The 26,633-nt window shown below is 44.1% G+C and overlaps 1 protein-coding gene and 1 long non-coding RNA gene across 2 annotated transcripts; one reads left to right on the forward strand and one right to left on the reverse strand.

Moving 5' to 3' along the window:
- Positions 1-260: 260 nt before the first annotated feature.
- arl10 (ADP-ribosylation factor-like 10) lies at positions 261-23,348 on the reverse strand. Its single transcript, XM_054730938.2, has 4 exons — positions 23,211-23,348; positions 14,494-14,677; positions 2,196-2,371; positions 261-797 (listed from the first exon to the last, which is right to left on the reverse strand). The coding sequence occupies exons 1-4, from the start codon at positions 23,346-23,348 to the stop codon at positions 624-626; spliced, it is 672 nt and encodes a 223-aa protein (XP_054586913.1). The 3' UTR covers positions 261-623.
- Positions 23,295-25,195, forward strand: LOC139072309 (uncharacterized). Its single transcript, XR_011521844.1, has 2 exons — positions 23,295-23,432; positions 24,544-25,195. It is a non-coding gene; the product is annotated as an uncharacterized lncRNA (long non-coding RNA).
- The last annotated feature ends 1,438 nt before the right edge of the window (positions 25,196-26,633 follow it).

The following is a 26,633-nucleotide window of genomic DNA, read 5'->3' on the forward strand; positions in this document are numbered from 1 at the left end:
ACTTTCTGCTAAAAGTGAACTTTCGCTGAAGTTATTTCTGAGAAACTTTTTCTTTTACTTGGTTAACGGTCGGTGTTCACTTCCTGTATTTAGCTGAAACGGAGGACGCGTGAAAACTCCTTTCCCTGGGAAATGAAGCAAAGTCCGACAGTCTCAGGATAATAACTTATCCCAGGAGGAGATCCAGACTGAAATTATGGACGATCCGAAAATACATCTTTAGTTTTAGATAAAATCTGCTAAATAACCAATGCATCTAATAATTTTTCTGTTTTATTCCGTCCAGGAACACAGCGTTCTTATTTTATATTAAATCCCTTCATAAAAGCTGATGAAAACACAGAAAGAGTGGTCATAGGCATGGTGTACGACCAGAGCTACACACTAAAGCAAACCTGTAACAGGTACACACAGGTATGAGTCACTGAAGTCTTTATCTTTGAGTCAAAGCTTCATCCTGCCTCCTCCTCCTCCTTCGTGATGAGTCACACAAGCCCACCGCATCTCTTTGTGCTCCTCTTCACCACCACCACCTCTGCCTGAAAGGAGCCACAAAAGTGAGGAGGAAGAGGAGAATGATGCCGGCTACGTCCTCCAGCTGGCCTCTGTGGGAGGACAGCAGATCAGACGAGCTGCAGCAGAAGGTCGTGGACGGTGTCCAGACCCTGGCAGGATCTCCTCTTGGCTTCTTCAGAGTCCAGCTGTGCAGCCAGGAGGAACAGCTTTCTGTCGTCGGCCACAGCGTCCAGAGACAAGGCGTCATGAAGCTCCGACACGCTCACGGCGTTGGCTTTGTCCTGGAGCAACAACAGTTATGTTTAGATGATGCTCGCCCTTTATTTTCTCACACCCACAAACGTTAAGCCTAAACGTCATTTTTCTCCTCAACTCCCTAAAAAACTCAAAATAGGTGTGATGGTTCAGTAAGTTTGTTTTACCTGCTTCGTTTAACCGCCGAAGGAAGGAGTCACCTGCTGCCTAGCCGCTTCAGCTGAGGTTATTTGAGGGCTGGGCAACAAATCGAAAATTTATCGTTATCGAAATTTCTGACTCTTATCAAGATAATTAGATAATTTTCATGTGACGTCTGCAACGTTCGTGTCCTTTTAGGAAGCTGTACCGCCTTGAGTCGTGTAAAAATGTGACTCAACTAATACGTGCGACAGCCCCATCAAGTGGAAAACTTTTGTTTCTGCGCAAACCTGTAGTTATCGTCCATTTATCGTTATCGAGATGAAATCCTCAATATATCATGATATTGATTTTAGGCCGTATCGCCCAGTCTTGGGTTATTTACTCGATCAACAGAAAAAAACAAACGTCTCCATGCGGATCTCGAATGTGACAAATATTCCTTCCTCGCTCTGAGGATTGTGCATAATTCCATAGATGCGACAGAGTGGAGAAATGAGGGGAGGTTTATCCGAGGATCATTTCTGCTGGATAAATAAACACTGAGCTGCTCGTATGCTGATTTATTCCAGCTACTTTTCGTTTTTCTATCCTGGAACATGGAATGTGTCGGCAGTACCCAACATCACAGTGGCTGGAAATGTTATGGGAATTTGGGGTCATTTTAATTCTGTAAGGCACTTTGAGTCACACTTTGCTTGAAAAGTGCTTTATAAATAAAATCTGATTGTTTGATTGAAAATTAGTCCTGTTGTTGCAATACCATCTCTAAACACCAGAGTTCGCCAGTGTTCCATATTCAACCTTTAATTAACCATTATTGTACCTCCTGGTTTACGTCCCAACAGATCTGCTACCTTTACCTAGACCAGGCGTTTGGTTTCGTCTCTGGTTTAATTTTGAGATTTACTTAGAAAACAGCTGTTTGCTCCAAATGAATATTAAGAAAATGCAAAATAAAATCATTTTTGTGGCTCTTTATTGGTTACGTTTGTAATGAAGCAGAATGAATTTAATCTGTTTTTCTGTTAGATGGCATTAGTTTTTAACACTGTGGTTTATGTTTCCACCTCAGTGTCTCATTTTATAGCTAGACTCAACAGTTTTAGATCATTAATTCCCATCTTGACCAATTAAAAGCTGTGTTACATAACCTGTCAACACAAATATTATGCTCTACTTTACACTGAGCTCATTAAACTCAGGCAGGACGAAAACAGATCTCTAACCGCCGGGGGTCGGGAACGCTCCCTCTGAGCTTTGTTTTTAGGTCTGCATTTTACCTGCTTGTTTCCGAGGACGACCACCGGCAGCTGAGGCTCCACGCTTAGGAGGCGGTGCAGCTCAGCTTTAGCCAATGGGAGGCGGCTTCGGTCGGATGAGTCCACCACGTAGACCAGAATGTGAGTCCTCCTAAGGTAGTCCAACCAGTAGCGCCGCAGGTCCTCGCCACCACCGACTGCAGCGATGAAAACACAACAAAGATTTTCTCATGATGAGTAAAATCCAAGGGTCACTAAAGGGTCAGTGTTGGCCAGATACCCTCCAAACCACTGGATGTAAGAAACCAACCATTTACATTTTGGAGTAAACCCAATTCACGATGGCTGCCCCAGCTAGCTAAAAATCACAAAAATGGCAAAAGCCAGGACAATTTTACAGGTTTGGAGATTAAATTTGATGGGATAGTCACTAACGAAGAGGCCTAACTGCTCAGGTGAGATCTTTAGTATTTAGAGTTCAAGTCAACCAGATGCAAGATGACTGCCGTAGCAAACTGACCACAAAAGCATAAAAAAGACTAATGCACCACAGCCCACTCTGCTTCTTCCCATCTGGAAAGTTATCCATCAGGTTTATCAGGCATTAGTAACATCTAAGAGATTGTAAATTAAAGGAGGAATGGATCGGGATTATTTAAGGAAGACCTGAAACAAACATATTTTTAGGCCTGGTTCACAAGGCAAGATTTTAAAATGGTCAGATTATGTTAGCGCTCCAAATCAAGACCAGAAAATCCGACATGTTTAATATCTTTGAATAATGATTGAAGTGGCCTCAACCTGCTTCTGGGCAGACCAAAGAGTTCTTAACACACCACACATGGCAGGAATATCTGATAAGATTATCTTTAGAGTCGTTACTGTAGTCGGTAAGCCTTAAGATTGTTGGAAGAGGAGAATCTGATTTAAATTGTGTTTAGCTAATGTTTGGTGTGTTTGTAGCTGAGAATCACTCATATCAAGTACAAACAGATTAAAAATATCTCAACCACATATTTTCTAGTGTCACACACACGCACGCTTTAGTTAGCTGCGGTTTTACAGTAAATGAGATTAGATAAACTGATTTCAAGCGTATTAGCTACAGAATGATTTCCTGGAAATGGATCAGATGTGGTTTTCAGTCAGGGAGGAAACAAGCTCATCCTTTATGTCAGTCCTGGAGAAAACATGACTGTAGATGTTTGTCAGTGAGGCTCTGAGTGGAAAACAGCCAAAGAAAAACACATTTTTCTTCATAAAATCACTTACTTCTCTTTCTGACTGGAACAAACTGCTCCCGGTGCTGATACTTTATTCACCCGTTTGTCATTCGTGAATATTTTTGCAGCTTAGGCTTTTTCATCATGTTTTAAAGATGAGACGAATCAGTTGGAACGTAAAATAACCTCTAATGCTGACCAGAGGAAACTTGCATGGAAGTAAGGAAGGTTCAGATCCTCAGTGGCCAATCCAGTCGCTGCTCACCGGCCAGCGGGTGGGACTCTGGGCCCTCAGCGAGGATTCATTAGAAAGGGTTGCTAGGAAACTAGGCTGTGATGTACCTCCAGCTGATGTGATGTGGCAGCAGTAAATACCTACTAACCAGAGGCGATGAGGAGTCTGGAGCTCAGCAGGGGGCGCACACACACACACATACTGAGTCATACGGGGGTGAAGGATGTGGGCGTGTTGGAGTCACATCGAACACCAGCTTTTTCCTGCTGACTGTGACCAAAGCGCTCGTCTGAAACATCGTCAGCAGCTCTTACTTTACGAGGAGCAGCAGGATCCAGAGTCCAACAGAACTGAACTTTGACATGTTCCACGTTCGTCTCCGATACGTCGTGCTGTTATCTAGCAGCAGCTCTGCTGTCGTCCAACATTTGAACCCTGATGTTTACATTTTTATCAAAATGCTGAAAAGGGTCAAAAAGTCACATCTAAATCAGTGAAGAAAGTGAAGAAAATTAATCCCCATGAATGGAAACCCCTTTAGATTACCATGACCTGGATGATTCTCCTCCTTGAACCGTCACCTTATCGTGGTGGAGGAGATTGAGTGCCCTAATGATCCTAGGAGCTATGCTGTCTGGGGCCCTTTGCGCCCCTGGTAGGGTCTCCCATGACAAATTGGTCTTAGGCAGGGGCGGCGTTAGGCCCGGCTACTTGGGCTGAAGCCCCGGATGTTTCATGATAAGCCCCGGATCTAAATCGCGAAAGCAACATGCAGTACCAAAGTCCAACAGAGAGGGAGCAACTGGCAGTAGTTTGTATACAGCCTGCCTGAGCCTCCACTACTGAAGAAGAAGCCCTTCAGCAGCCGGCTTCTTCTACAGTCTCTGCCTGAAACGCATGAGTGAAGATGGACATAAGGACGTTTTTTAGACAAAAAGTACCACGACAGAACCCCAGCTTTGATGAGACTGGTGTTGACTCAGGTTTGTGAGTCTTATTTGAAAACATTTGTTGTGCTGCTGGTTTGCCTAAAGTTAGCTTATCAGGTAAAGTTGTTGGAGAAAGAAAGGGAATATTTACTATCATCTCACACTAAACACTAACAGGAACAATACTCTGCCCTGAATATGCTTAATATGTAGCTTCAGATTAAAAATTATGTGGTACAAGACATATATATATATGATGTTGACTAGTGCGTGTCATGTGTGTGCGCGTGTGTGTTAAGCCCCAGATCTTCTTCAGTCCTAAATCCACCCCTGGTCTTAGGTGAAGAGTGAGACAAAGAACGGTTCAGAGGATCTTTCGTGAATGTACAATCAAAGAGTCAGAGGCCGGGCCGGGTACTCTGACAAGGAAACTGGTTTTTGGGACATGGAAAGTCACCTCTCTGGCGGGGGAAGGAGGAGGAGCTTGAGGCAGAGGTTGAGCGGTACCGGCTAGATCTAGTCGGACTCACCTCGACACATAGCATTGGCTCTGGAACCCAAGTCCTTGAGAGGGGTTGGATACTCTCCTTTGCTGGGATTGCTTTGGGTGAGAGGCAGAGGGCTGGGGTTGGCTTTTTGTTAGCCCCAAGACTGTGTGTTGGGGTTTACCCTGGGGGATGAGAGGGTAGCTTCCCCGTGCCTTTGGGTCGGGGAATGGGTCCTGACTATTGTTTGTGCTTATGGGCCAAATATCATTTCAGAGTACCCACCCTTTTTGGAGTCCCTGGGACGAGTGCTAGATAGTGCTCCATCAGGGGACTCCATTGTCCTGCTGGGGGACTTCAATGCTCACATGGGCAATGACAGCTTGACCTCGAGGGGTGTCATTGGGAGGAACGGCCCACCTGATCTGAACTCGAGTGGTGTTTCGTTATTGGACTTCTGTGCAAGCCGCAGTTTGGCCATAACGAACACCATGTTCAAACATAAGGATGCCCATCAGTACACTTGGTACCAGGGCAGCCTAGGTCACAGGTCGATGATAGACTTTGTAGTCGTATCATCTGACCTGCGGCCATATGTTGCTGAGGCAAAATCTTGGGCGTGGGAGGAGTTTGGTGAGGCCATGGAGAAAGACTATCGATCGGCTCCAAAGAGGTTCTGGCAAACTGTCAGGCGCCTCAGGAGAGGAAGGCAGCAACTCGCTCACAATGTTTACAGTGGGGATGGGGAGCTGCTGACGTCAACTGGGGCAATAGTTGGACGATGAAAGGAATACTTTGAGGAGCTCCTCAATCCCACCCACGCGCATTCCGAGGAGGAACCAGAGCCGGGAGACCTGGGGATGGACTGTCCAATCTCGGGGGCAGAAGTTGCTGAGGTACAGCGGCGGAGCCCCGGGGGCAGATGAGATTCGTCCTGGGTATCTCAAGGCTATGGATGTTGTAGGGCTGTCGTGGTTGACACGTCTCTGCAACATTGCGTGGTCATCGGGGGCAGTTCCTGTGGAGTGGCAGACCGGGGTGGTGGTCCCCATCTTTAAGAAGGGTGACCTGAGGGTCTGTTCCAACTATAGGGGGATCACACTCCTCAGCCTTCCTGGAAAGGTCTAGTCCAAGGTACTGGAGAGGAGGGTCCGATCGATAGTTGAATCTCAGATTGAGGAGGAGCAATGTGGTTTTCATTCTGGCCGTGGAACTGTGGACCAGCTCTATACCCTTGTAATAGAGCCCTGCACTGAAGCCCTAGGCCCGAGGGCCGTCGGGCCGGGCTTCGGGCCAACGACTGTGTAATTACCTCGGACACGGGCCGGGCCGGGCGCCTTTATTTTTAATCGAATTCATTAAAAAAAATTGAAACACTTAAACCAGGGGTCGGCAACCTGTTCCCATCAAAGAGCCATTATTACCCATTTCCCACAGTAACGAAAACACCGCAGCAGCCGCGGCGTTGTGGGCGGGGCCTACCCTCAGACAGCAGAGAGCTGCTCACAACAGGTGACAGCAGCCGGTACCGGTCGCTTGTGTACGTCAAAGTTATCTTTCATAAGAAGATAATCAATAAAACGATTTATATAAAGTGGATCCAGAAGTTGTAGCCCATCTCTGCCTACAATATTTTGATATTTTTCACCCTGTTGGTGGTTTTACTAAGCAGGTGTCACTTTTGTCATATGTTTCTTTTTAAAACATGTTTAGACTGTTCAGAATACAAATCCAGGCTCTGTCACGTTTGATTTTTGTAATTAAACTTTGTAGGTGGGGAAGGTCAGAAAAGGATCCGATCATTTTGTTTTTCCCTCGTTTACAGTGACGGAGATAACGGCGCAGTGCGCCTGGCTCTGGTGTTAATCAAGTTTAATTTGATCTATTTTCACAAGAAAACAGAACAGTTAAAAGCAGGGCTTGTGTTGACCGCACAGTTCCCGTATTTGACCATTTATTTTGACGGAGAAAGAATAGAAAGAATTACCCCGACGCATGCAAACGAACTGACATTTTATTCTACGCAAATCGCAGATGTATAGCTAAATCACTCAAGAAAAGATTCCCATCTGAACATCTGAGCTGGACAATGCTCAGCGCAGCTCGCTGTCAGCGTGTACATAAGGTACACAGCGAGCTGAAGATGTGGAGAGGGGCTTGGAGCACGTCGCAGAACCAGAGCGCATGCGGGAAGATTCCTCCGACTGAATTCAGTCAGGGGAATCTTCCCGCTGATCTGAATCTGATGCGGCTCTCTGTGCTTGTAAAATAATGAATGGATATTTAAATAAAATGCTTTATATTTTACTGCAATAATTTTACATCTGTATGCTAATTCTAAATGTAAAGATTGTCTGCGTAAACCTGAACAGGCCCAACCCGGTCTTACTGTGAGACCGGGTTGATGGGTCACGCTTGTGCGTAATCAAAGGCGCTTTCTGAGCTGAAGAGGATGTGAGATTCTGGGATTCTCCTCAGACGGCTCCTGGATGCGTCGCAACTTTGGAGACAGGAACAAGCGCTATTCAGCCAAAGTTTCATAATCAGGGAACATTTTCTAAGTGACAAGTCTCTCTGAGAGACAGGGTTTGGAAAACACTCGCTTCAGTGGGAGGAAGCTTCCCGCATGCGCTCTGGTTCTGCAACGCGCTCCAAGCCAATCTCCACAACTTCAGCTCGCTGTGCACATGTGCGCTGAGCAGCTCAGATGTTCAGATGGGAATATTTTCTTGGGTGATTTAGCTACATCTGCGATGTGCGTAGAATAAAATGGCAGTTCGTCTGCATGCGTTGGGGTAATTCTTTCTATTCTTTCTCCGTCAGAAAGAATCCTGAAAACCTTTTCAGGCCGGGTCGGGCTGGGGCTCCACCCCCTCGGGCCGGGCCGGACACAGGCTCAGATTTTAGGTCCGTGCAGGGCTCTACCTTGTAAGGGTGATGGAGGGGGCATGGGAGTTTGCCCAACCAATCCACATGTGTTTTGTGGATTTGGAGAAGGCTTATGACCGTGTCCCCAGGGGCACCCTGTGGGGGACGCTCCAGGAGTATGGGGTGGGTGGCTTTCTGTTAAGGGCCATTCAGTCCCTTTACCAGAGGAGCGTGAGTTTGGTCCGCATAGCCGGTAGTAAGTCGGACCTGTTCCCAGTGAGGGTTGGACTCCGCCAGGGCTGCCCTTTGTCACCGGTTCTGTTCATTACCTTTATGGACAGAATTTCTAGGCGCAGCCGTGGTGTGGAGTGTGTTGAGTTTGGTGGCAGGAGAATCTCGTCTCTGCTTTTTGTGGCTGATGTGGTCCTCCTAGCTTCATCCAGCTCTGACCTTCAGCTCTTACTGGGTAGGTTCGCGGCCGAGTGTGAAGTGGCTGGGATGAGGATCAGCACCTCCAAATCTGAGACCATGGTTCTCGACCGGAAAAGGGTGGCTTGCCAACTCCGGGTCGGGAGAGAGGTTCTACCTCAAATGGAGGAGTTTAAGTATCTCGGGGTCTTGTTTATGAGTGAGGGTAGGAGGGGTCGGGAGATCGACAGGCAGATTGATTCAGCATCTGCAGTGATGTGGACGCTGAGCCGATCTGTTGAGGTGAAGAGAGAGCTGAGCCGGAAGGCGAAGCTCTCGATTTACCGGTGGATCTACTTTCCTACCCTCACCTATGGTCATGAGCTTTGGGTAGTGACCGAAAGAACGAGATCACGGATACAAGTGGCCGAAATGAGTTTCCTCCGTAGAGTGGCCGGGCTCAGCCTTAGAGATAGGGTGAGGAGCTCGGACATTCGGGAGGGACTCGGAGTAGAACCGCTGCTCCTCCAGATCGAAAGGAGTCAGTTGAGGTGGTTTGGGCATCTGGTCAGGATGCCTCCTGGACGCCTCCCCGGGGAGGTGTTTCAGGCATGTCCTGCCGGCAGGAGGCCCCCGGGTCGACCCAGGACACGTTGGAGAGGTTACATCTCCAATCTGGTCTGGGAACGCCTTGGGGTCCTGCTTGAGGAACTGGTGGAGAAGGCCGGGGAGATGACGGTCTGGTGCTCCCTAGTTGGGATGCTGCCTTCGCGACCCGGGCCCGGATAAGCGGAGGAAGATGACGACGACCTGGATGACTGAGAGCCTTCATCAGCCCCCCCCCCCCCCCCATGTCAACACTAAACTACAAGACCAATATCCTGTCACTTAATTTAATAAAGTAATGACAATAATCTCATGATTTCCGGTTTCAGTTCATTAACTGTCATGTTGTTTTAGTCATCAGTGGCAGCCATCTTTATTCAGGTTGATCCCAAAAGCTACTCAGCTGTAGACGCTCATCCAGATATCTATTTCTGAGAGTTTCATTAGAATCCAGGCAACTGTTCAGAAAAGGCGGAATAATTTAGGAATGATAACAGGTTAGGATGGATGTTGTAATAAAGACCTGCTGAGCAGCTCAGAGATTCGCACGCGACTGTTGAGCTTCCTAAAGCTGCAGTACAAAGTCGGTTTATTCACCAAACGCCAGAGGAGAGAATACAACAGGCCCCGCCCCTCTCACAACAAAGCTCCTTTAGCCACGCGCCTTTAACCAGGAGAGCTCTGCTGACTCACATTGATTATGGTTGAAGACAGGAACAACAAAAACGTATTAACTGTTTTTGAAGCAGTTCAACAATTTCTTATAAATAAAAATGTCTGAATCATTATCATGTCAGCTTCTTCTAATGTAATTATGAAGTAATGTGGATGTAGAGAAATCCATCCATCCATTTTCTATGCCCGCTTATCCACGCAGGGTCCTGGGGGGGCTGGTGCCTAACTCCAGCAGTCTCCAGGCAAGCAGGTGAGGTACACCCTACAGGTTGCCAGTCCACAGAGACAGTCCACAGAGACACACAGGACACACACACACACACACACACACACACACACACACACACACACACACACACACACACACACACACACACACACACACACACACACACACACACACACACACACACACCTAAGAGCAATCTAGAAAGGTCTGACAGTCATGTCTTTGAACCGTGGGAGGAAGCCGGAGAACCCAGGCCTGCACAAGAACATGCAAACTCCATTCAGAGAGACCACAGGCTGGGATTTGAACCCAGGACCTCCTTGCTGCAAGGCAACAGCGCTAACCACTTTGCATCACATGTTAATTACCATGTTAGTTAATGTGTTAATTAACCCTTAATAATCATTAAAGTAATCATTTATTATGGTTGTGCATTTGCAGCAAATAAGCAATAAGTAACAGCTAACTAATGTAACCCGGTACTTTGGATGTTACTTGTCATGTTCTGCAGGTGGAGGTGGCAGACCATGTGTGGTGGTGGGTTTCAGGAGGCAGAAGAGCAGGCAACGGATGAAAAAATAAAAATGGTTTAATTGTAGACTGGGAGCGACAGGACAAACGAACATGCACAAAACAACAATGATCCGACGAAGACAGCAACGAGGAGGGAAGTATAAATACACAAGGGAATCAGGAACACATGGGCAGAGTAATGAGGGACAGGTGAGAACAATAAGGGTAATCAAGGCAGGAGAGACACAGTCAGGGAGGCCGGGGTGGATCATGACATTACTTGGATGGGCATTAATAAACAATTAATAAATGTCTCACTAATGCTGTACTGTTTGTCACCAGGAAGCACTTACCTGACCTTAGGTAAGGTAAAAACATTGATCCCATTTGTAAACACTTTCTAAATGCTTAATAGACTCCTAAGCATTACTTAACCATAATTAATCTTTAATAAATTATTTTGACCCTTATTGTAAAGTGTAAACATTCATCTATTTATAAACACTTTCTAAATGCCTAATAGATGCATTAGCATTACTTAAGCATTACTTATCACTACCTAACCGTAGTTAAACATTACCAAATGAATTTTGGACCCTTATTGTAAAATGTAAACATTTATCTATTTATAAACACTTTCTAAATGCTGAATAGATGCCTAAGCATTACTTAAGCATAATTTATGATTACTAATAGAATTTTGGACCTTTATTGTAAAATGTAATTCAGTAATAGACTTTAGTTACCTGCTTAATAATGCATTAAATAACATGTTTAGTAATGCTATGTAATGCATAAAAGCAGTTGTTAACACTTTATTTAATGGTTTATTAATGCTTAATAATGCACTAAGTAACATAAATAAAGGGACCCTTATTGTAAAGTGTTGCCAACATGGGTTCTTGGTCTTAGGACCAAGGGTTGGAAAGACACCTTACATTCAGTGAAAAAACAGATGAATAAAAATAAGAAACAAACTCACAGGTGAAAACATTATCATCACCCTTTCACCTTCTAGCGGTGGGAAGTGAATTTCTGGAAGAAATGGAATATTATACGCTTTATACAGCTTTACGTTGAGGATCTGGAAGATGTTTGGATTCAGGGTTACCGGGTTCCTGCCTCAGAGATGGTGGCTACCTGGTGTAGCAGAAGCTGCTGGCAGGCCTCCCTGAACTCAGAGGAGGTATTTGCCATGCTGTGAAGTCTCAGACGTTGCTTGAGATGAATCACAAGCTAGATGCTCTGAGCAGTAATCTGGCTGCGTTTTCAGCATGTAGAACGGAAACCAACTTGGAGGGAGTTGCAGCTCGGCTGGCTGGGAACTAAACTCCGAATTCAGCTGTTTGGTGCCCTTGAGGTTGGCAAGGACTGAAAGTAGAGAGGAAAATGAATCTGCCAGCTCCAAAAATATTCTGTTATCTGACATTGGCTCCCCTACGTGGCCTTGAAGGCCGAACAATTCAGAACTCCATCTGGAATGGATACATAGACGAAGCTCCACCCACAACTCGTGGATTTATTTTATATGCGCTTTTATGTTTGAGGAGTTTTTCCTGAACCCCAACTCTTCCCCCGTCAGAGACAGCGTGGACCTGTTTTCCCTCCCTGATGTCACCCCATTCCTCATCTCTTTTCCCATCTGCAAAGGAGCGCTGTGACGTGGCTGCTCCCAAAGCCTGCCTGAACCTGTTTCGACTGAGTTTGTTTCTCCAGGTCGGGTTCTGCTGTGAAGTCGGATTTCCATGTGCCAGGACGCTCGCTCAGCGACAACTAAGTTGAGTCTGATTCGTAAGCGAAGCACTTTTGGCCCAAAACACACAAACGTTTAACAAATATTAAGCGAACATTTTGCTGCATCATTCAGCCGCTAACACATTCAGCTAGTTCATGCATTTATTACATCAAGACTGGATTACTGTAACTCATTACTCTCAGGAAGTCCACAGAATGTAGTTAAAAGTCTTCAGCTTGTCTAAAATGCTGCAGCTAGAGTTCTGATGAGAATTAAAAAGAGAGATCATATCTCTCCTGTCTTAGCTTCCCTACATTGGCTACCTGTTAAATTCAGAATAGATTTTAAGATCCTCCTTCTCACATATAAAGCTCTTAATAATCAAGCTCCATCATACATCAGTGATCTGATTGTTCCATACGTTCCTAACCGAGCACTTCACTCTCAGACTGCAGGTTTACTGGTGGTTCCCAGAATATCTAAAATTAGGATGGGAGGCAGATCTTTTAGTTATCAGGCTCCTCTCCTGTTGAACCAGCTCCCAGCTTTAGTCCGTGAGGCAGACACCTTGTATACTTTTAAGACTAGGCTTAAAACATTTTTATTTGATAGGGCCTATGGTTAAAATCTGATGTTAGCCTAAATCTGGACAAGTGGGGGAGTAGAGGGAGGTGGAGTATACAGTCGGTAAAGACAGCTCTCCCTTGCCCTGCCTCCAACATGCCTCCATCTAAAAAGGCTAGGTTATCCAGAGTTATCGCTGTAGTTATGCTGCTATAGGCTTAGACTGCTGGAGGATACACTGGCCACTTTTCACACTCTACTACTTTCTTCTACAATCTGCTCTTTAACTGTATTATTTCCTGCTATTTCAGCTATTAACTTTATTTTTTCTCTAAGTGTTTTTCTCCCCAGAAGAAGCTACAATGATGTTCTGCTGAGCTGTGGTGGCCTCATAGAGGGGGCCATCGACTAGCACACTGCTGCTAACCACTAAAACATTCTCCCTCTCCTGATAATAACTTTTTACTCTCTTTGACATTGAATGTGCTACTACTAGTTTATCCGTTTAATTATAGATCCACTAGGATAAATACAATAAAGTTTATCTCTCACCAAATAGAATATTTACTAAGAAGTCACAATATAACTATAGACACATTACTTTGTGTGTGTGTGTGTGTGTGTGTGTGTGTGTGTGTGTGTGTGTGTGTGTGTGTGTGTGTGTGTGCGTGCGCGTCTGCGTGTGTGCTCTGTCTTCTCCATCCTCAGTGAGTCGTGGAGGATGGCTGCTTATACTGAGCCAGGATCCTCTGGAGGTTTCTTCCTGTTAAAAGGGAGTTTTCCTCTCCACTGTCGCTATATGTTTGCTTAGTATGAGGATTGCTCGATGCAACCTGCTGGGTTCCTTATATAGGAAACATTATTTCTGATTGGCTTAATGAGCTGACCTGTATTGGAATGTTTATTATGTGAAGTGCCTTGAGATGACTCTTGTTGTGATTTGGCGCTTTATAAAGTTGAATTGAATAGTCTAAAGTGGAACATGGAGGCCCTCACCTTTACACTAATTCTAAACAAGATGACGGGACGTTAATTCAAATCTCAGAATCTGCTCAAGAGAAAGTGGTGTCAGCACCTCTAAATAACCACTTAGGGCATAGACGATTTTAATTATTATATTTTCTGAGTTTTTACTAGGGAACTTTCTCTTCTTTCTTGCTACGTCTGGTCAGCAGGATTTGTGGAGAAGTAAAATTGCCTCTTCTGTCTTTTCTGCATCTTTTTTGTGTCACAAAACATAGAAGAACAGCAGATTCGAGTCAAGAAGCTATGATTTCTGCCAGGGTGACTCGTAAATACAAAACCAGTAAAAGAGTCGGAAAAGTCTAAAGAAATCTGGAAGAGCTTCAGAACGTCTGATTAAAACGACTTAGAGGAATGGAAACATGAAGGATCGGTTCACTCATAACTTAGTCTTCATGTTTGTCCCACTGGAGAAGATATAAACATTTATTCTGATCTCAGCCATCCCGGGCCGTGTTCCCTTTCTGATCCAAGGCTTTTATCTGAACACACCTGTCAGCCTGCACGAGCCTCACAGAAACAAAACTCTGACATTTCCCTCTCAGCCTCTGGAGCTTTGTGTGGGCGGTGAGATGAAAAACAGATTAATGGTTCAGATCATGATTAAATCAGCTGCAGAGCATGACACGTCCCCCCCCCGACCTGATGCAGAAGCTCCAATCATCTACTCATTATTTCATTCTTAGTGGAAAGGAAGACCGTCTGACTAAACGGGAGGCCGGCGTTGCTTCAACTCCTCATAATTATTGGATCAGATGAAGGGATAAAAGCTTTGCTGCTGAACAGAAGCAGATTCTTTGGTTCTGAGAGGCTAAACAGGTCTTACTCTCCAGAAAGTCCAGCTGACAGGCGGGAGCTTCCAGGCTCATGAAGTTGAAGCCGCGAGTGGGTCTGCAGCGACTTCTCTTAGTGACCGCCTCCCCGGGGTTCAGACCCTGGAGCATGCTGCTCTTCCCAGCACCGTCCAGACCCAGAACCAGAACCTGACGCTTCTCCCGCTCCTCCTCCTCCTGCAGGCAGACGAAGGACCAGATTTACTCGACAACAAGGAATGAGATCAGCCTTGATGTTAACTGTTTTAGACATTGCTGAGCTTTTCAAACCACAGATGAACACCGATGTCCCTGCAGAGGGTTTTTAATAATAAAATCTGTTTTTATTTGGAGAAAAGGTAATTTGGGACGTAGTTCCACAAAAACCCAGACAAAAGGTCAACGCCTTGATGAGAACAAAACTAAGATTAACAGAAAAGTTAAATCTGCTGTCAGTGAATCAATAGGGTATCCATGGTAACCAACATTTGCTTGATAGGATCACCGTAGGAACCACCGGTGGCTCATTAGGATCATCCCGGTAACCAACAATGGCTTACTCAGGACTACAGGTCGACCGATGTTGGTTTCATTGCCGATTCTGATGCTGATGTGCAGGAGTGGACTGGGACCAAAATTCGGCGCTGGCATTTTTACGAATCGTCCGCCCTCCCCATTGGGAGAGCGGTGGGGGTGAGGGGTGTTGCCGCCTGCGGACCTGTCTCTAGGCCGAATGTGAGATCCAATATGGACTGGGACTGTTAAATTACAAGCAGGGCCAGACCGCTGTGACCGGGAGCCCTGGCCTTCCAGATCAGCAGGACATTAGCTACATGCTAACGCGGTAAAACAACTCCTACGTCATCGCTCTACTGCGTTTTTCTTGCTAAAAACGACTGGAAAAACTGTAAGCTTCAGGTTACCATGTAGCTAATGTTCTGCAGATCACCAACTGTGGAGTAGTGTCGGTCCAAGCTGAGCAAGCAGCCCACTTGGCTAAGCGGCCCACCGGGACAGTGCCAGAATGCCAGAATGGCCAGTCCACCCCTGCTGATGTGTATGAGACATGATCAGCCGATGGCCGATACAATTTCTGTAGCCAAGAAAAGACGTTTTCCACTTGCTTGCAAAAATGTCAATAATCACATCAGTTGGTAGACAGTTTCTGTAGCTGATTCAGCTTTTGAACACTGAATTTATGCACTGCTCAGTGTTTAAGTCAGAAATCCAAATAAAGTTTAACTGACCAAGTATTAAATGTTCAGAACCGGTAAATAAAAAGACATTTTAGTTGAAAATAATTTTAGAGAACGTTTTATGCAGATGTTATTTAGGAATGACAATTCGTTTGCGGTGCCTTGGTCTGCCTGAATGTTCGTGGCTCCCGGGTCAGGGGGTTTAAGATTTTTGGCGTCTGCCTGATCAATCTCGGTGGCTGCCTGGTGGGGTCTGGTTCTCTGGGCTCTGCTGGGTCCCCAGCGGAGGTGCTCGCCCCTGGATCCCGGGTTGTGGGTCCCAGGCTCGGCCGGTTAGGGGTTGGGAGGCTGCGGGCGGGCCTGTGGGCTTGCCGCTGATATCTCCCGGGATTCTGCCGGCTGCTGGCTGTGGCCCCCCGGGGCGATCCTCTGTGCCTCTCGAGGGGGGCGGGGGCCTTTCTGGTTGCAGTCTCCTTGGGGTTCCTGTGTTCTGGGGCAGCGCCTGGATCTCTGGGACTTGGAGCTCCCTTCGTCTCCTACACATCTTTGGGGGGCAGCTCTGTGGCCCCTCACACTCTCTATAGAGCTCCGGACATCACGTGACTCTCAGAGTAGACGCCATGTTGGCAGGCAACAAAGGTAAACAAAATGAACGGGATTGGCTTGGATTTTACTTCGTCGGAGTTTACTTCACACTTTAAAACCGAAGAAATCGTTTTATATAGTCAGAAATTAAATAGACTAAACATCTCCGACCCTCACCGTGCCCCTGGGATACTTTTTAAAAACGCCAGAAGCTGTCGGAGCGGACTTCTTACCGGACCTGGCCGGGGCTGGCCCAAGTGGCTGGGGAGAAGGAAGTCTGGGCCTCTCGACGCTACTGCCCCCGCAACCCGACTCCGGATAAGTGGATGAAAATGGCTGGATGGACAAATAACATAGATTTACACGTAAGTAGTTTAAATAGAGTGCTGTGCTGTTTGAATGTATAAACTGAACGCCAAGAGAAATCGCTAGTCTGATTTATTTCCGTGAATAAAATTTGTCAGGCAGGAGTGTCTCAGGATCTGTCTGAGATCTGTCTCGGTGAGACAGATAATGGCAATCCAAAGTGCTTTTTATGTGTGATCTGACAATTGATCAACCATTGCTTAAAAATTAAATACAGCTTAGCCGGTTAATTGCTGTGATCATAAAACACGGAAACGGCAGCACGCAGAACTCACGAGGCAACGTTTTACGTGACGTTTACTTGCTGCTGTGAGTAATAAGACAGAAAAAGCCACGCCAAAATAAGTTTAGGAAGCCCACTAAGAATCGTAATAAAAGCATTTAAAATAAATACCATACACAGTTGAGGAAATGTTGGTTTAAGTACCTGATATGAAGCGGTCGCTGCATAAGCGAAAACCTTTTCTCTCGGGGTCCCACAGTTTCATTTTAGCCCGGTCACTAGCGCGTTTTATTAGAACGATCCAACGTTTGCAGCGTTGCGGATCTTGGGGAATCCTGTAGATGGCTCATTCCTTATGTCGTCCGCGTCTGTTCTGCATCCTGAGGCACAACAGGAGTCTACCATATTTCCCGTTTGATTTAGTTTTCTGACAATAACAAATAGTCCAGCTGCGGGCTTCTGCCTGCCAATATGGCGCCGTTTCGATTTGAACTGTTGCATGCCGGGAGAAGTGACGTCAACTCCCGGAGCTCTATTGGATGCTTTTATAGAGAAATCTTACATAAACAAGCACGTGTACACACACAGGTGCTCACATGGTGCTCTCATAAGTATGGACTTGGGCACTTTCAACACATGTCTTAAGGCTGTGGTTGGCACTAAATGCACCATGATTTATTATCATGTGATTGTTCAGTTAAACAATGTTGATTTTATATTTCATCATCAGGCTGACGCAGTGATAGCTTGCTCCTGATGTATTGTTGTGTGTCCCATTGTTTTTCTGTTCTTTCTCTTTCTACAGGTCTAGAAGCAGACTCTTGTTCATTATTGTTTATTTTTGTGGAAACCCCCCACCCCCACCTTTTGTCTCTTCCTTTCTCTTTCACCTCTGACTCCGTGTCTGGTCGGGATTACAAAGCATTCAAAAACAATAACAATAAAGTTTTAAGTATCAGGCATGACATTAAAAGCAGGCGCTTTGATGCTCCACCTGAGAGTAAATCTGTAAGGCTTGTCACCAGCATTCAGACATCAATTCTGTTTGCTTCACAGCCAGACAGGACACGGGGAAAAAAAGGAATGACAATTTGTTTAAATTAGGTTCTGAAGTAGCAGGCTGCCCGGGGATGTGCCTGCTTTAAATCGGCTTTACTAAAGCGGTATATCAACATATCGGTCTAAACTACCCCTACTCGGGACACCATGGTTACCAGCTGTGGTGTGATAGGGTCACCACGGTAACCACTGGTCAGTCGTTAGTATAAAAAACATTCTTCAACAACGAACAGCAGGAGGCGCTGATGGTCAGTGTTTTATCCCAGTGATGTGACAAGTTAAAAAAAACGTTCACTTCCTGTTTGTAAGGGAAAAAAATTCCGATCTCATAAAATTGCATCGTTTTAAGGTTTTTATGTTTTACCAGCTCTGGCGTTTGTTTGTGACATCATTAACCTAACATTTAAACATTTAGTGGTGAGTTAAGATCGCAATATACTGAAATATTGCGATCTTTTGTGTTATACTGAATCGATATTTTAATGCAGTGTCAATTTTTTACACAGAATGTACATGCAAACATTTACCGTAATTTTCTGTGTGGCGCAATTCAAACTCCAACTGCTAGGTGGCAGCAGTTTCTACCACCTTCATTCTGATGGAACGAGATCTGGCGATGACACGGCGTGTGTCGTGGAAATGTTTGGCCTGGGTTTTCCAATTAAACCGAGTCTTAAAATTATGAATATCGTCTGAGTTCAGTATCATGTTTATTGTACCGCCAAGTTCTTACACCCTTATTAGCTAGTTATGTTGGCTTCGTACAACGCCGTACCACTATTCTCCTTAATCCATACACTCTGATGTTTTACGTGGATTTTCCAAACGCAGCAGAAGAGGAACGGAGTGAGTGCGTTTAATGCATTGTGAGGCTTTTTCACCATTTATGTCTCAAACAGAATCAAACAGATTTTCTTTGCTCAGTCGTTTAAAAACAGATCAGCGAGTCCATGAACTGGAAACTTCTCACTGTATATTTTACCGTTCAGACTCTCACGCCACCGTCCCTCCGAGGACACGTCTTCTGTTTAAAGTCACACAAGGTTAGCTTCTATTCATGCTGCTGTGGCTCGGAGGACGTTAATTACCAATTCATATCAGCCCTGGAGCCAAAACCCATCAGCCTGCTTATTAAAAACATCCCCCCCCCCCCCCCCCCCCCGCCCGCCTCAGCTGATGGACGATAGGCTGTAATGACATTACGTCTTTCACATCTTTCTCAGAATTCCCCTTTCAGGAATTGCTGGATTAGACTGATTCTGCTGCTGAGATTAGCAGCAGCGGCTCCTCGGGTGATTGCGTCTGTGTGTTTCTGTTCCAATGGGAGACGAGCCTCCGACTCGGACTCTGAGTTCAGCCTTTCTGCAAAAGCAGCAAAGCTTCCTCTGAACGCCTGCGATGGACGCATGAGCTCCGCTGGTCTGTCACCTGAGCGATGTGCCGACGAAGCCAAAGGCCAGATTATCAGCTACAGAGATTATTTAAAGCTTCTTCAGCACAAAGTGCATCGATTTCCAGACCCTTCAAGAACAGGTTGTTGGAAAAGAAAAGCAAAGTGGTTAAAGCAAAGTGCAGAACTTGGCCTCTAATTAGAGCAAAAACAGGATTCATCTCGAATATAATAAATTATATTCCCACATGGGGATTAAAAGGTTTTCAGGAATGTTTTGTGCATCTAAGTAAGAAGAAAACTTTGCTGCTACACCAGAAATTTATCAACCCATGTTTTAATTAGTGTTTCTGAATTGAGAGGAAAGTTGTTTTAGGTTCCAGCTCCGAGCGACTCCCGTTGAAGTTTAATCTGAATGCAACTTTCTACCTAAAATCAGTGAAATGTGAATTTAGCTGCAGTTTGGTTGTTTAATCTGGCTTGTATCAACCCTTCTGTAGACACTTTGTTTTTGTTTTTTTGACACAAATGAATCAGAATAGTCTCTGAGAGTCAGATGAGTCTGGTCTGCAGAAATGTTCAGCCTTTAGAAAACGCTGGCTGCACACGTCACCGCGACATTCTGGCTTCTACATTTAAACAACAGCAGACAGATCCTTCAAAGGCAGCAGATAAGCTGGCGGAGCCTTTTAGAAACAGCTGCCGGTGACTCGAGGAACCAGATTAGAAAATGTACAAAAAGATTTAATGATGAGATTCAAGCTGCAGTGCATCTCGTTAGGGGAGCCGAATGACTGGTTTCTGCCCGTTTCTCCGTCCGCAGGAAATAAATCAGAATACGTCAGAGGGAATGTTTTCATTTTTCCTTTCCCAACAGAAGTGACTCCCTTAAGACCAAAGGGTGAGAAGTGAAGAAACCAAAGGGTCCATATAAGAGGTGGTACCAAGCTTGGTTGTGAGGCCACAAAAGGTGGAGAGAGAGAGACCATGTGGGGTCTCGTGGAGCACCTTTAAGATCTGCTGATGAAACCAGAAATGTTAGTTTAAAATCAGATGAAAGGTCAGAAGCAGGAAAGCAAGAAGGTGTCAAACGTGAAAATAGAATAGTCTTTTAATATCCCGTCATAACATTCAAGGGTTAAAACTATACTTTGACTGGCGTGACAGCTAAAGGGTGGCATTCTTACTTGAAGGTTGCTGGTTAAATTCCTTGTCTTTAGTGTGAATAGATCTGCTAAAACACAACCTGTTTGGTTTAAAAAGCTGGAAATAACCGCTTCTAAAAGCTCTTCACAATAAGAGCCTCGGGCAAATACATAATAAGAATAACTGACATTTATTGCCTAGCATAAAATCTGTTCCACTCGCAAAAATAACAGGAATGATCTGAATGCTAGAACAATGTTTTTTTTTCTTTCTGCAGACTTTAACAGAGCTGTTCACTCATTAAACACCTGAGAGTGTGAGGATGATTGTGTGACAGAGTGAAATTATAATAAGACTCAGTCATACTTCTAAATCTGTTATAAGAGGACATTTTAAGCCCATTAATAAGATAATGTTTTAATACTGTTCATATCTTATCGGTTAATATTTAGTGATGCACCGATATTAAATTTTTGGGCCGATACCGATATCACTGTTATGGCCGATAACCGATATTTGCCGATACGATAAACTGGCATTAATGCTTCTAAAATCAGCAGATTTTGTATAGAATGAAAATGGTTAAAGCTGAATTTACGTTATTATGTAGACACACCACACACATTTATGGTTCTGAGATGATTTCACTCACTGTCACATGACTAGGGATGGGTACCGAATTTGGTACTTTTTAAGGTACCGACCAAATTCCATGGTACCGACTGAGCACCGATTCACGTCTTTTGAAACGGTGCCTCGTTTCGGTACCCGTCCATCATAACGAGAACTTGCCAAGACAGCTGCGCCTGCGCAAGAGCGTTATGTCGTCGCTCGCTGCGAGCCAGTTGTAAACAGAGCAGCATGGTAGAAAGAACGCACGCTAAAGCTTGGGTCCACTTCACTAAATGTGATGGGTAACTGGGTGATGATGAAACCAGCGACAACGATCTAAGTGAGACATCCTCATCTTAATCTGCTCCGGTAGGTAAATAAAATGTTTAAGATAACGTTAGCTTGATATGTTAGCTTCTGTTCCGCTAATGGTGCGTTCGCTTTCTCCTCGGAACTCTGAATTTCCAACTAGAAGAACATGAACGCGCTCTAAAGTTTGGCTTCACTTTACTAAATGCGACGGGTGAATATGAAACCAGCGACAACAATCTAAGTGTGAGGCATCATCGTTTTAATCTGCTCCAGCAGGTAATAAACTGTTTAAGATAACGCTAGCTTGATATGTTAGCTTCCATTACCACCATTGTTATCAGCTAATGGTGCGTTCGCTTTCTCCTCGGAAATTCTAACTTCCCAGTTGGAAAAATCAAATGAAAAAAGACGGCAAAAGGAATGAAGATACACAGTAAATTTAGTTCACAGTAAAGATGTTTGCTTCAGTTTAATTATCAGCTTATAAAACTACAAGGACGATGTTAAAATACAAACAGTTGAATGTTATTTATCGTGATATATATCAATAATGGTTATATATTGAGAAAAATATATATTTCATTATAAAAGAGAATTAAAATAATAAACACTCAAAAGTATCTAAAATTGGTACCGTTAAGTACCGGTATCGATTCCTAGGTACCGGGAATGAGTACCGAAACGATTCAAATGTCAAAGGGACATGACTAAACAAATACACCCCCCCCCCCCCTGCCACCATTGTTATCAGCTAATGGTGCGTTCGCTTTCTCCTCGGAAATTCTAACTTTCCAGTTGGAAAAATCAAATGAAAAAAGACGGCAAAAGGAATGAAGATGCACAGTAAATTTAGTTCACAGTAAAGATGTTTGCTTCAGTTTAATTATCAGCTTATAAAACTACAAGGACAATGTTAATTCAAACAGTTGAATGTTACTTATCGTGATATTTATCAAATATGGTTATATATTGAGAAAAATATATATTTAATTATAAAAGAGAATTAAAATAATAAACACTCAAAAGTATCTAAAATTGGTACCGTTAAGTACCGGTATCGATTCCTAGGTACCGGGAATTAGTACCGAATTGATTCAAATGTCAAAGGTACCCATCCCTGCACTACATGACTAAACAAATACACATCCCCCCACCCCCACCCCCCCACCACCACCCTCTGAAACAGGAAAACAAATCGAGACGATATGGAAAAAATATCGGTTGTTAATATCGGCCCGGTTTTATTTATCGAACCGATATTGATGCCGATATATTGTCCATCCCTGTTAATATTACATTACATAATAAGATTTATTTTGTAGTTCATTGTAATGCCTGTTAGCCTTCTTACCTACTCAAAGAACTACTATTAGTCTCCAGCTACTTGTTAGTTTTCTACTCGATGCCTCGTTAATGTTCCGTTACTTTTCTAGTCTTAAGTGTTTATATGTAATTCTGGAGTTGTGAATGTGCTACAGCTGTCTGGTCCACATAAAGAAAAGTGTTTTCACCAAACCTTTAATTTATTTTAGATATTCTGGTTTATCATTTAGAATGATTTAGAATATACTAAAACAATACTCTGAGCTGAGTTCTGAATCATGACTTCCCTCAAACTCATCTTCATGTGTTTTTATAGCTGCCTTTCTTATTCTGACCCGTTTTCACCACTTTCTTCTGCCAGGTTCTGTCGGGTCTTCCTGTCATTTGTCATCTTCATCTCTTGCATCCTCCTCCTCATCATGTCAGCTGCCTCCTGCTTCTCTTCATCTCTACATTCTCGCCTCACTCACAGCAACTTTTACAGAATAACAGCTGCGGGGCTGAAGGAGAAGCTCCCACCTCCGTGATGCTGCGGTACTCCGCCTGTGGAGACCATACCCGCCGCTTGTAGAAGTAGTTGAGGGCGAGGAAGAGCGCGGAGCCCAGGGCAGCCACGGCGGCGGTCAGGGCGATGGAGATGTGGCGGAGCAGAACCATGTGTGGAGCGACGGGGAGCCGAACCGGAACCGGGACAGTGGAGCCTGAGAGCCGGGCTTCGCTGACTGGCTGCTGCTTCCCCCGGTATGGCAAGCCAAAACCGTCACAATACGCCACTTTCCCAACCCGTCTAGTTAAGAAATGGCGAAAAAAACGCCGTTTGATGTGCCAAGACGTCGTAAAATACGGCGAAAACTCTGCCAGAACGCCGTAATTTACGCCGTTCTGAACGGTCCCGTAGAACGCCCGTAAAATACGCCGTTTTTTCCGGACATTGAACGCCGTTTTTTACGTCACCCTAATCCCAGACGCGTTCTCTGTGTGGGTGGCGTAAAATACGGCGTTTGGTACGGACATTGAACGCCGCTTTTTTCGCCGTTCTGTGACATAAAACGCCGCTTTTAACGCCACTTTGTGACAGTTTTAACGCGTTTAAAATTCAACTTTACTCTCATTTATGCAGAGCCCTCCCCATGGGTTTCTCATCCACTTAATTTAAACTTCAGTGACCCAATGAAAGACGAGGAGGTTGAGGCAGCACTAATTCATCCCAGATTCGCCGGGCTGTCGGGCTGTGCGGATTGCTGTTTTCTAATACAACTCGGCTCTGTTTCAACTAATTTCACTGTATTGAAAAAGCCTTGAAATGTAGTAATATTATCAACAATGTGTCAACATTATTATTTTTTCTGTCCACCTGTAAAAGGCAGAAACGCTGTTTCAGTCAGACCTGATGATTACTTAAAAGTGTGGCTGCCGTATCAGTCTGTCCTCGTGGCTCGTGAGTCCAGCTGAAACATCAGTGCTCTTTCTGTCCAAAACTCCATTCTTCTTAAGTTCATCCACTTTCAGTATTTACTATTGTGACAGTGTGTGTGTGTGTGTGTGTGTGTGTGTGTGTGTGTGTGTGTGTGTGTGTGTGTGTGTGTGTGTGTGTGTGTGTGTGTGTGTGTGTGTGTGTGTGTGTGTGTGTGTGTGTGTGTGTGTGTGTGTGTGCTGTCGCAACGTCCCGATTGATCATGCGCCCTGGCTACTTGGTCAAGGGAATGTTCCTTTGGCTGACTGGTTAGAGCGTATGACTCTCACCCGGGAGTCTGGGGATCTAATCCCGTCCGAGTCCTCGTTTATCCACCTGGCCACACTATTGTTTTTTTTTTTTCGTTTTTTTTTAACGACTGTTATACTTGTCTTACAGGAGCTTCTGAAGATGTTCTGTCTTGCTTCTCCATCATCACTCTCCAGCTCCTCAGACCAGCCACTCCAGAACCTTCCCAGATCCAGGATCAGAGCACTTTAATAAAAGTTTGAAACATGTCTGCTTGTTGTTCTCCTATAGAAGCCTTAAACTAGAATTTGCTAATGAGCTTTCTTGGCTAAAATATGCTCTTAAATGTTTTTATTTACATAATCAAGAAACACGTTTTTCATTGCTGCTTCACCAAGACATGACTCTGAGAATGTCCTCAAGATCCTGAAACGCTGGTTAAAACAAATTACTTTTAACCTCTTATAAAACAAACGTGCCTGTTGATGATTGTGCCACTATACTGAAGCACCTGCATACTTGCTACCGATTTGCTAACTTTCTGTAATATTTGATATTTAAGTTGAAAACATGAAATGCTGTAACACAAATTCCAAATGTTCTAGTTGAGCACTTGTTTCTAATCAACTAATCATTATTTCTGTGATTAGTCAGCTTTTTCCTTTTCAATAAACACATGGAAAAATTACAATTATCTTACTGAAAAATGGTTTAACAGTGTTGCACATGTATAATAATCTGCACTGGTTTTCACAGTTACGGCATTCTTCAAACTATAATAATAAAATAAAGTGAAAAGATATTTACAATTGATTACTTCAAGTTCCTACTATTTACATTTTATGCATCGATACTGTAAATGGCTGTTTACTAAGGCATACAGAGTCAGTGCCTGTACACAGGTAGTTTGCTCTTAAATCTACATATTTCTGTTCTATATGATCCTGTATTCTTCATTAATGCTACTTACAAATCCACGAGTCTGTAGAATTGCCTTGTTTATTTGAGCAGGTATTGAACAATCCTTTTAGTTATTAACAAGTTGAGTGTGTGCTTAAGAGGAGTTTAAAAGTGTTAGCCTTAGAAAGTAGATGAGCCTCTCCCACAAACCACATTTTTTTAAATTTAGGACTTTACGGAGTGTGCTGAAAGACAACAATGAGGCTAATCATCTCCATTTTTACAGGAGGCAACCCCCTGCTTACTAGGCAAGAACCCGTATGAGAACATTCCACTGACTTTGTATGCCTTAGTAAACAGCCATTTACAGTATCGATGCATAAAATGTAAATAGTAGGAACTTGAAGTAATCAATTGTAAATATCGTTTCACTTTATTTTATTATTATAGTTTGAAGAATGCCGTAACTGTGAAAACCAGTGCAGATTATTATACATGTGCAACACTGTTAAACCATTTTTCAGTAAGATAATTGTAATTTTTCCATGTGTTTATTGAAAAGGAAAAAGCTGACTAATCACAGAAATAATGATTAGTTGATTAGAAACAAGTGCTCAACTAGAACATTTGGAATTTGTGTTACAGCATTTCATGTTTTCAACTTAAATATCAAATATTACAGAAAGTTAGCAAATCGGTAGCAAGTATGCAGGTGCTTCAGTATAGTGGCACAATCATCAACAGGCACGTTTGTTTTATAAGAGGTTAAAAGTAATTTGTTTTAACCAGCGTTTCAGGATCTTGAGGACATTCTCAGAGTCATGTCTTGGTGAAGCAGCAATGAAAAACGTGTTTCTTGATTATGTAAATAAAAACATTTAAGAGCATATTTTAGCCAAGAAAGCTCATTAGCAAATTCTAGTTTAAGGCTTCTATAGGAGAACAACAAGCAGACATGTTTCAAACTTTTATTAAAGTGCTCTGATCCTGGATCTGGGAAGGTTCTGGAGTGGCTGGTCTGAGGAGCTGGAGAGTGATGATGGAGAAGCAAGACAGAACATCTTCAGAAGCTCCTGTAAGACAAGTATAACAGTCGTTAAAAAAAAACGAAAAAAAAAAAACAATAGTGTGGCCAGGTGGATAAACGAGGACTCGGACGGGATTAGATCCCCAGACTCCCGGGTGAGAGTCATACGCTCTAACCAGTCAGCCAAAGGAACATTCCCTTGACCAAGTAGCCAGGGCGCATGATCAATCGGGACGTTGCGACAGCACACACACACACACACACACACACACACACACACACACACACACACACACACACACACACACACACA

The sequence above is a fragment of the Nothobranchius furzeri genome, chromosome 10 (assembly GCF_043380555.1).
Source record: "Nothobranchius furzeri strain GRZ-AD chromosome 10, NfurGRZ-RIMD1, whole genome shotgun sequence".
In the NCBI taxonomy this organism is placed as follows: domain Eukaryota; kingdom Metazoa; phylum Chordata; class Actinopteri; order Cyprinodontiformes; family Nothobranchiidae; genus Nothobranchius; species Nothobranchius furzeri.

Bases quoted from the DNA above. Each gene is read 5' to 3' on its own strand.
- arl10 (XM_054730938.2), bottom strand. From the start codon at position 23,348: ATGGTTCTGCTCCGCCACATCTCCATCGCCCTGACCGCCGCCGTGGCT. The intron at 14,678-23,210 runs GTGGGAGCTTCT...GTCTGCCTGCAG, and splicing joins AGTACCGCAGCATCACGGAG to GAGGAGGAGGAGCGGGAGAA. The intron at 798-2,195 runs GTAAAATGCAGA...TTGTTGCTCCAG, and splicing joins TCGTCCTCGGAAACAAGCAG to GACAAAGCCAACGCCGTGAG.